The sequence below is a fragment of the Borostomias antarcticus genome, assembly GCF_949987555.1.
Source record: "Borostomias antarcticus genome assembly, chromosome: 33".
Classification (NCBI taxonomy): Eukaryota; Metazoa; Chordata; class Actinopteri; order Stomiiformes; family Stomiidae; genus Borostomias; species Borostomias antarcticus.
Genome location: NC_140266.1, coordinates 4,941,777 through 4,951,776, shown reverse-complemented (window position 1 = coordinate 4,951,776; position 10,000 = coordinate 4,941,777). Strand labels below are relative to the sequence as shown.

The window sequence follows — 10,000 nt, the reverse complement described above, 5'->3', positions numbered from 1 at the left end:
CTAATATTAAACAAACAAAAAATGAAAAGCAGCAGACACAGTTACACGTGAGGACAGTGTGTACGCTAGAGACAGGACGGGCACACATATGGTACATTATGGAGATGAGCACTCGACATATGGCAGCGCAGAAACATCCCTCCTGGGGATCATTAAAGTTACTTCTTATCTTATATAAATACTCAAGACAGATGGCCTCTCACAACTCAGGTACATGGACATAATTGATACACTATATAGATAACTATATCCATAACTGTATCCATATGTAACTGTACACACAAGTCTGACACATGACACATTGTGTAGGGTTAGGGTCATACCTTATATGACGGCGCACAACTCAGGTGTACAATAGACGGATGGCCTGGTTAGGGGGGCCACGAGGAGGGGGCGGGGCTCTAAGCTGGGGCCACGGGGAGGGGGCGGGGCTCTAAGCTGGGGCCACGGGGAGGGGGCGGGGCTCTAAGCCGGGGCCACGAGGAGGGGGCGGGGCTCTAAGCTGGGGCCACGGGGAGGGGGCGGGGCTCTAAGCTGGGGCCACGGGGAGGGGGCGGGGCTCTAAGCTGGGGCCACGGGGAGGGGGCGGGGCTCTAAGCTGGGGCCACGGGGAGGGGGCGGGGCTCTAAGCTGGGGCCACGGGGAGGGGGCGGGGCTCTAAGGGTGGGCCGGCTCTGCGTGTAGGCTTGAGTGATTCATCAGCTCTGAGAACGTGGTGGAGCAAATTAACTGCTTAAATCAATCACCTAAGCTGAGGGGTTTCAGAGACTTCTCTGGGGCTCTGGGGCTCTTCTCTGGGGCTCTTCTCTGGGGCTCTGGGGCTCTTCTCTGGGGCTCTTCTCTGGGGCTCTTCTCTGGGGCTCTTCTCTGGGGCTCTTCTCTGGGGCTCTTCTCTGGGGCTCTTCTCTGGGGCTCTTCTCTGGGGCTCTGGGGCTCTGGGGCTCTTCTCTGGGGCTCTGGGGCTCTTCTCTGGGGCTCTTCTCTGGGGCTCTTCTCTGGGGCTCTTCTCTGGGGCTCTTCTCTGGGGCTCTTCTCTGGGGCTCTGGGGCTCTGGGGCTCTTCTCTGGGGCTCTGGGGCTCTTCTCTGGGGCTCTTCTCTGGGGCTCTTCTCTGGGGCTCTTCTCTCCCTCATCTCTCCATGCTTCTATTCAGGCAAGGTGGTGATGCAGCTATGTATGATAAATTACGTTTTGCAGCTGTACTTACATCATCCTCTGTTCCTAAAGAGTATGAATGCCCTCCAGACACACACACACACACACACACACACACCACCACCACACACACACACACGCACACACACACACGCCGCCACCACATACCGTTTGGACTCCTTTGTCCTCTGCTCCTTTGTTCTGTCATATAATGTCTATGACTGAATAGTTTCTATGTCAGTAGGTGGCTGTGCCATGCTATGCTTGCAGAATACTGTATAGTGTTACTGTACAATGAAAGCACATAATATACACTAGGCTTGACTAGTTATAATCATAGCTTTGTGTATGAGGCGTGCAGCTTACACCCTATTAGCTGAGTGATACTGTACCGGCACGTGGTCATAATATCATTGCATAACAGGAGTCCATCTTGGCCAGTATTGGGTGAGCGGTCGTGTTTCACACCTCGGGGTTGACGTTTGGGTTGCTTTCACGCTTTTGTCCTTCGCCTGATATTTCCCCGGCTGTGTAGAATATCCTCCAGAAAACACTATGACCTCTGACCTTCCAAGACAGGAAAGTCCCTGAGCTCGCCACACAAGACCGCTAGTGAGCAACAGAAAACTACTAACTAGCCAAAACTAGTCAGAAGTAGGCCTATTTCCGGCTGCAGATGAATCTAAACATCTCCGGCTTTGGTGTACATAAGTCAATGGATTTACTAAAATAATAAATAAAGCCTTTTTCAAAGCATACTTTGCGACAAATTTGATGTCACAATATCAGCGGACACCAGTGACCACTCAGTGAGCTTCCTGTCTTTGAAAACAAGTTCATGGTGTTTTTGAAGGATGTTCTGCCCGTAGAGATCCATTGTGTACTTAGCTGTTATATGAGCAATGAACACTAATATCAAATCAAGAGTGCTCAGGTCTAATGTTGATGATTGAGCTGATTTTAATAAGTTTAACAAAGCGTATAGTAAATACCAAACGAGTCCTTCCAGTCTCAGGTGAGTGAATGAGGAGTTCTTTATTTAATGAAAGGCTCACAGCCTCATTTATGATAATCACACCTTTGAATGGAAGTCAGGAAATGGCAGGAAATGCATTAGAGATGTAGAAATGTCCAGGAGGGGGGGGGGGGGGGGGCGTTCTGTGTCCTCCTTAGTTTCTGGTCAATTTCAGCAGCCACTGCTAATCAAAGTACAGTAATAATTATCAAGTGATTTGCAAATAAAACCCAGATTTACAGTAAAACTGCATTTAGATAAGGAAAAAAACTGTTTAGCCATCATGACACAAATGAAATGTAGAAAACAATGGAGTTGCGGAACAAATGTTTGTGACTGTGACCGGTTAGTGTGGACAGAACCAGCCCTGGTCCAGATCCTCAGTGTGGACAGAACCAGCCCTGGTCCAGCTCCTCACTGTGGACAGAACCAGCCCTGGTCCAGCTCCTCACTGTGGACAGAACCAGCCCTGGTCCAGCTCCTCACTGTGGACAGAACCAGCCCTGGGTCCAGCCCCTCACTGTGGACAGAACCAGCCCTGGTCCAGCTCCTCACTGTGGACAGAACCAGCCCTGGGTCCAGATCCTCACTGTGGACAGAACCAGCCCTGGGTCCAGATCCTCAGTGTCCTGAGGGGGTCAGCAGCACACATTCACACACAGGACGTCTGAAACAATGTCCCATGCGTCCTCCTGTCCTCCTGTACACCTCAGTCCTGTCTTGTCTCCTGGTTGAGTCACCGTTCTGATGTCGTCATGCTAACCCTGACCCTAACCCTAACCCTAACCCTAACCCTAACCCTAACCCTAACCCTGACCCTAACCCTAACCCTAACCCTAACCCTAACCCTGGGCAGGTGTGAGCACCTGGGCAGCCGAGGTGGGTCGGTCTGTCTGCAGCGTTTGCCTTCTGGCTCTTTCATAACCTAAACCCTTTCTTTTGTTCACAGAAATTCCCCTTTTATCCCTCTCCTGTTTCAGATCTATAGAATTCCTTGGCTTTTTCTTCCTGCGAGGTCTCAGATGTGGCTGCCGGGGGCGGTTGTTGCAGCACAGTGCCCTCTGGTGTCGACGCGTGGGATATCATGTCTCCTGGCCAGGATATTATATAATAATGGATAAAGGATTGGGCAGGATAAAGCCCAGGGTAACTTTGTGTTACTTTAAGTCTCTGCATGATCTCAGAAAGATACATATCTCTAAAAAACAGCAGTCTTCTTGGAGTCTGCATAGTGAGGACATTCCTGAAACATCTGAATGTATCTTCATTAGGTTTATAAGTGACAAAGTTCTTCACCGACACGCCTCAACCTGCACTCTCCCCACCTGTCAGATTCCTCTGAGCGCAGAGCCGCCCTGAGAGTGAGCTGTTTACCGTCTGTTTAAGCACTATTGACAGGCGGACCAGCTGTCTGAGTTCATGCAATATTAATCACATGATCCGAGCTCAGGGTTGACCCTGTCCCTCCCTGCTGCCCTCAGCCAATCACACAAGGGTTGACCCTGTCCCTCCCTGCTGCCCTCAGCCAATCACACAAGGGTTGACCCTGTCCCTCCCTGCTGCCCTCAGCCAATCACACAAGGGTTGACCCTGTCCCTCCCTGCTGCCCTCAGCCAATCACACACAAACTCCAAACTGATCTGATTGCGTTGTGCTGTACATTACTATGCAAGACTGCCTCAAAGACTTATACACTCACCATATATACACTCACCATATATACACTCACCATATATACACTCACCGTATATACACTCACCATATATACACTCACCGTATATACACTGAAGCACTACACTTTGTATATTGTTTTTTATCTTTACTTATTTTGCACTAGTATTTTGTACTTGCTCTCTGCCCTGTCCTGTCTCTGTCCTGTCCTGTCCTGTCCTGTCTCTGCTCTGTCCTGTCCTGTCTCTGCCCTGTCCTGTCCTGCCCTGTCCTGTCCTGTCCTGTCCTGTCCTGTCTCTGTCCTGTCCTGTCCTGTCCTGTCCTGTCCTGTCCTGCCCTGCCCTGCCCTGTCCTGTCCTGTCCTGTCCTGCCCTGTCCTGTCCTGTCCTGTCCTGTCCTGTCCTGTCTCTGTCCTGTCCTGTCCTGTCCTGTCCTGTCCTGTCCTGTCCTGTCTCTGTCCAAGGTTGTGTCCATGTTATCCAGTGGAGCGTGACTGAGCACAACCTGCTATCACTGAGCCGTCATGGCGGCCTGGCAGGAGATACAGAGTGAGGAAGAGAAGCAGCTCTCCTGAGAGAGACCGTCTGTCGCCCGTTCAAACCTGAAAGACTAGACGGTCTGTCTCACCGGTCTCCCTGTTATGCACCGTGCCCGAAAGCAAATTCCTAGTATGTTAAAAAACCACAATGGCAATAAAACCAGTTCTGATTGTGATTCTGAGCGCCCTGCTCACGTGTCACGCCCCCCGCCCCTGCTACGCTGACCAGGAGACCCCTGTGAGCCGAGCGTCTCTGGCCCCCTGCCCCTGCTACGCTGACCAGGAGACCCCTGTGAGCCGAGCGTCTCTGGCCCCCTGCCCCTGCTACGCTGACCAGGAGACCCCTGTGAGCCGAGCGTCTCTGGCCCCCTGCCCCTGCTACGTTGACCAGGAGACCCCTGTGAGGCGAGTGTCTCTGGCCCCCTGCCCCTGCTACGTTGACCAGGAGACCCCTGTGAGCCGAGCGTCTCTGGCCCCCTGCCCCTGCTACGTGGACTGGGAGACCCCTGTGAGGCGAGTGTCTCTGCAGGGCGGCGCTGCGCTCCACTCCAGCGCCGCCTCCACGCCGCGGACCAGGACGATGTTGACGCTGAGGCTGAGCGGCAGCACGCAGACCGAGAGCAGCAGCGCCGCCGCCATGGCGCCCCCCAGCCAGGCCCCGCCCCCCAGCCAGGACACGCCCCCCCGGCCCGCCCAGCGCCGGCTCCAGGACGGCGGGTGTGTGTCCGAGTGCGCGTCTTCCTCCGCGCCAGCCGCGGGGGGCGGGGCCTGGCTGGGGGGCGGGGCCACGTACGTCTGTCCGCCTCTCTCTCCTCCGTCCGCCGGCTGACAGCCCAGGGGCAGGAGGGCGAGGGAGGGGTTTCCCTGGCGACAGGGAGACAACCACGCCTGGTCCTGGGGGCGTGGCTTCTCAACAGAGCGCCCGCCCGGCGTTTTCCCCGCGTCTACGAGGCCCTCGGGGGCCGGCGCCGGGGGGGTGTGAGCGGCGTGTAGCAGCAGGGCCCAGCCGGCCGTGAGGACCAGCAGGAGAGCCAGGGTCAGCAGGGCCCAGCAGGGCGGCGTGGAGGTCAGCAGGCTGGGCAGGCAGCGGGGGAGGGAGCCCAGGGACCGGACGCAGGCCTCCGCCCGCAGCTGCTCCGCCCGCCGGACGCACAGGGACCCGTGGAGACCGGACAGCGCCCACGCCAGCAGGCAGCACAGGAAGCCGGGCACCAGGTGGGCGGGCCGCCCCCGGGCCTGGTCCTGGTACCGGTCCGGTCTCCATCCTCCCGCCTCGCACTCCACCCGCACCGCCACGGCGCCCGGGGGGGGAGGGGCCTCGGGCGTCCGCCCAGCAAGGCTTCCGGCTTCCTCTTCCTCCTCCTCTTCCTCGCCGCCGGCGTCCAGCCAGACGCGCCGCGGCCTGGCCAGGATCTCCATGGCAACCAGGGGCGTGGTCAAGGCCAGCGCCGCCCCGTAGGTGTGGCCCAGGAAGAGCAGGAAGCGCAGCGCGATGAGGTCGCTGGACACGGGCCTCAGTGGGGTCAGCCAGGGGTCACACACCCACAGGCCCACCAGGAAGACTGGGGGGAGAGGAACACGGACTGAGACACTACTCTGGGTGTGTGTGTGTGTGTGTGTGTGTGTGTGTGTGTGTGTGTGTGTGTGTGTGTGTGTGTGTGTGTGTGTGTGTGTGCGTGTGTGTGTGTGTGTGTGTGTGTGTGTGTTAATAGTGCGGTACACAGGAGCAGTGTTGAGGCTCACGGGTGACGCTGAGGTCGGTGAAGAGGAGCAGGCAGCAGCAGCAGAAGCTCACCGGGCTGCGACTGGTCCAGACCAGCGGGACGAAGGCGGCGCTGCCCGCCAGCTTCAGCACGCACACGAGCGCCGCGCCCTCCAACACGCCGGCCATGGCTGCAACAACAACAACACTGACACAGAAAAAATATTATCACAATTATTTATTTTATAATTAATATAATAATTAGGCTAATATTAATAATAATTATTCATATAGCCTATTATAGGCTATAATTAATCAATTATATTTTATAAAAAATTATAACCTGCAAACCTATTTTTTCTATGTTAAAATTACTAACTTTAGATTCCTTATAAATGAAGACATTAAAGTCGCACAGAAATGAAAAAAGCATTCGGTCCCATTTTGGTTCACATAATTGGTCATAGTGTTCACCTATTCAACGATGTATGCCAAAAAAACTACAAAATTCTACTTTTGTTGTAATCTTATATCAAAGTATATAATTTCTTACTTCCTGGAAAACGGTAGGTCACGTGCAATGACGACAACAGGTACCTTAGATTTTAGGCCAATAATCTCACGACATCCACCCAACTGTCCCTTCGTTTTTTTCGAAGTTCATGTTCACAAGGCTGGTATCCACTAACATTAGGCCTTCTAACACGTCAATCACTTGTTTTATAACGGAAGTGAAGGCAGGGTCTCAGTGCAAGTCTATTCCTACAGGGGTTTTTCCCCAAAAAACCTCCGGATCTGCTCATCACACCAGAACGCAGCTTCGGATTTCTAGCACCAAAACGTGGCTCCGGTCTGACTCGTATCCAAAGGCCTCCTGGTTCTAGGTTCGTTTTGTCCGGGATAACTGCTCAAGGGCCCTTCTGGTGCCTAGAACCCTCCCATCAGGGCATGCAAAACATTGTGGGTGCAGTAGAACCCACCAGAACCCACCAGAACCCACCAGGACCCACCAGGACCCACCAGAACCCACCAGGACCCACCAGAACCCACCAGAACCCACCAGGACCCACCAGACGCACTGACTTCAACACCACCGCGGCTCACCGCCTCAGGCCACCGGTCCGGGAATGGAAATTGGTCTTTCACGAGCTCACTCTGAGCCAAGCCAACGGAAAATACTCATCTTTCTTTGTGACAGTGTTGGCCAAAGACAAAGTTCAATACGTGTGTGTGTGTGTGTGTGTGTGTGTGTGTGTGTGTGTGTGTGTGTGTGTGTGTGTGTGTGTGTGTGTACACTAACTGTGAACCATGGCCTCACAGCCACGAGAGGTTTTGGTGGCTGGAATATCAGTAGCTACACAGGCGGGTTCAGAGTTCAGAGCATGTATTCACTTGTTCATGTCCAGCGGCTCTACGTAATTAACATTAACATTTTCATCTGTACAGCTTCCTGTGAATCCAGCATACAAACTCTGTGCAGTTCTGACTCAACTGACAGTTTAAGTCATTGCGCAAATACATCTAAACCACCCAGTCTGTGAGCTATCAGAACCGAGCCGGTCCAGTCAGTGTTTCTGTTGTAAGAAGTGAAGCAGAGGAGAAGCGAGGTGTTCTTACCTGAGCAGCAGGAACCTCCAGGACGGCGCGTCTGTGAGTCAAACAGGTTTCATCCTCTCTCCCTGCCTCCGTGGCCCCTCCCCCCCCCGGGACGAGTCCAGGCCGGGCCCCCCCCCCCCCCCACCCCCTCCGCACGCCTCTCCTGCTCACCTGTGGGCCGGGGGGGGGGGGGGGGGCACATGTGCGTTAAAGAGGGTGTGGCCGTGTTTGTACAGAGCGCTGGGGAAAAACCAGTTGGACCGCTGCTAGCAGGGGTATGCGAGTGTGTGAGCGTGTGCACGTGCGTGCGTGCGTTTGTGTTGCATACTGCTGCGGGAGCATTGCCTTTATATACACACACACACACACACACACACACACACACACACACACACACACACACATACACACACACACATAAACACAACCCTCACATCTAATGCTGCCATCTCCTACTGAGCTGCGCACGAGACAGATTAGACCAGCCAATAATGCAGCATTAGAGAATTAAAAATGAGATTAACATCTAGACGTCCTATGAGAAGACCAGCTTCACACTGGCACAAACACACACATGTTTAAGGTGTTTAAAGCTCATTTTTCTGCATAAAGAAAGTCTGGTCATCTCAGGTGGTTACTGTCAAGCTCTGAGAGGCAAGTGAGTGAAAATGTCATAATGCCATTGATCTGTTTGAGCACAGTCGTATTATAGATGGGTTATTCTGAATTCCCTCTAAAGGGGTTAAACTGTCTCAGAGGGTCTGATGTTGAGCTGCAACACCCAGAAGTGAACAGTAGGCGACCCGGAAGGTCTGAACTCCGTCTGAAAGCAAGAAGAAAGAACATTCTAACCATTTATTTAAAAAATAATATATCAAACCCTTCCAGCGAGGTGTCAGGTATGTAGGCTATGAGACTATTCTCTTACCCTGAGTGTTGCATGTTTAACATGTTCTGCTGCCCTGATGTTATTTCGGAAACAGTTATTCCTATCATTTGAGTCGCGAAAAAGTTCAAATAACAGAAATAGGTGCTACTGCTGATGCATGTTTATAAAGGACAACATTCTGGAGCATTCAGGTTAAACCTCGTTAACCTCGTCCTGCAGGCGCACCGCCGCGTCCCTGGATCAACCCAGCAGGATGATAGAGAACCAGCTCAGTTCCACTACGCGATGCATCTTCCAGGCAGGATGATTGTTGTAGGAAGTGTTTTTTTTTTCCCTCCCCGAGCCGGGATGTTCAAACCTGCAAATCAAAGTAAACAATCATTCGTACACTTAACGCAAACAAGCGGATCACACGTTTCAGGCGCAGCAACTGGTTTAATTCTATAGGCGAATTAGTACTGTAATTTGGGATCTGCAGAATATGGCGTCCTGTCCTTATAAAAATAAGACAGGCTGCCATTTTTGTTTTCCTTTTGTCTGAAATTTTTTAATAAAACTGTCTGAGAATGTGGGAGAGGCCGTGGAGAGAGGCTCTGAGGGGGATAGCGCGACGGGATCCAGGAGAAATGAGACTCATTTAATTTGATTACATTTTCACATTTCAAGTGTTCAGAAATCTTGAAATAACATAACAATCCTGATCAAATTAGAGGAAAGTTAGGCAACCCAACTTTAGTCTGTTTCTCTGGGTCTTTATCCTGTAGAAAGAATTGAGTAATTAATTGTTTAATTGCATAATAATATAGTTTGACTAGATTTACTATTGTAAAGTTATTTACAGGTAGACTCAAATGAAAAGCACTGAAAGCTATTAGCCTACAATTACTATAAAAATACTAATTATTGTAAACTACTGTATTCCATGTTTTGTACTAATTCATACTGTACATCATAGTTTTAACATTTTCCAAAAAAGTAAACTTTTATCCAGCAGGAAATATGTAGGTTATTCTATGTAGATATTATTATAGTAGGCAGGTAGTAATAGCATTAGTGTTGCTACTCTCAGACACGGAGCAACATAATGACATCATTGCTCTATCAGCTCCTTTGACATGATCACATCTGACCAGCTGATTCCTACAGACCAGATAGACCTGCTGATTCCTACAGACCAGACCTGACCTGCTGATTCCTACAGACCTGATAGACCTGCTGATTCCTACAGACCAGATAGACCTGCTGATTCCTACAGACCAGATAGACCTGCTGATTCCTACAGACCAGACCAGACCAGATAGACCTGCTGATTCATACAGACCAGATAGACCTGCTGATTCCTACAGACCAGATAGACCTGCTGATTCCTACAGACCAGACCTGACCAGATAGACCTGCTGATTCCTACAGACCAGACCAGATAGACCAGCTGATT

At 51.8% G+C, this 10,000-nt stretch overlaps 2 protein-coding genes across 2 annotated transcripts in view; one reads left to right on the top strand and one right to left on the bottom strand.

Annotated features, from left to right (window-relative positions):
- Positions 1 to 3,007: 3,007 nt before the first annotated feature.
- On the bottom strand, positions 3,008 to 7,163 carry LOC311327707 (uncharacterized protein). Its single transcript, XM_084460795.1, has 3 exons — positions 7,131 to 7,163; positions 6,122 to 6,288; positions 3,008 to 5,940 (listed from the first exon to the last, which is right to left on the bottom strand). The coding sequence occupies exons 2-3, from the start codon at positions 6,267 to 6,269 to the stop codon at positions 4,865 to 4,867; spliced, it is 1,224 nt and encodes a 407-aa protein (XP_084316921.1). The 5' UTR covers positions 6,270 to 6,288; positions 7,131 to 7,163; the 3' UTR covers positions 3,008 to 4,864.
- A 1,310-nt stretch (positions 7,164 to 8,473) lies between these two features.
- znf362a (zinc finger protein 362a) overlaps positions 8,474 to 10,000 on the top strand; it is an 8,761-nt gene continuing 7,234 nt past the window's right edge. The window contains 1 exon segment of the mRNA XM_084460604.1: positions 8,474 to 8,575. The gene's annotated coding sequence lies outside the window, so the exon portion shown is untranslated.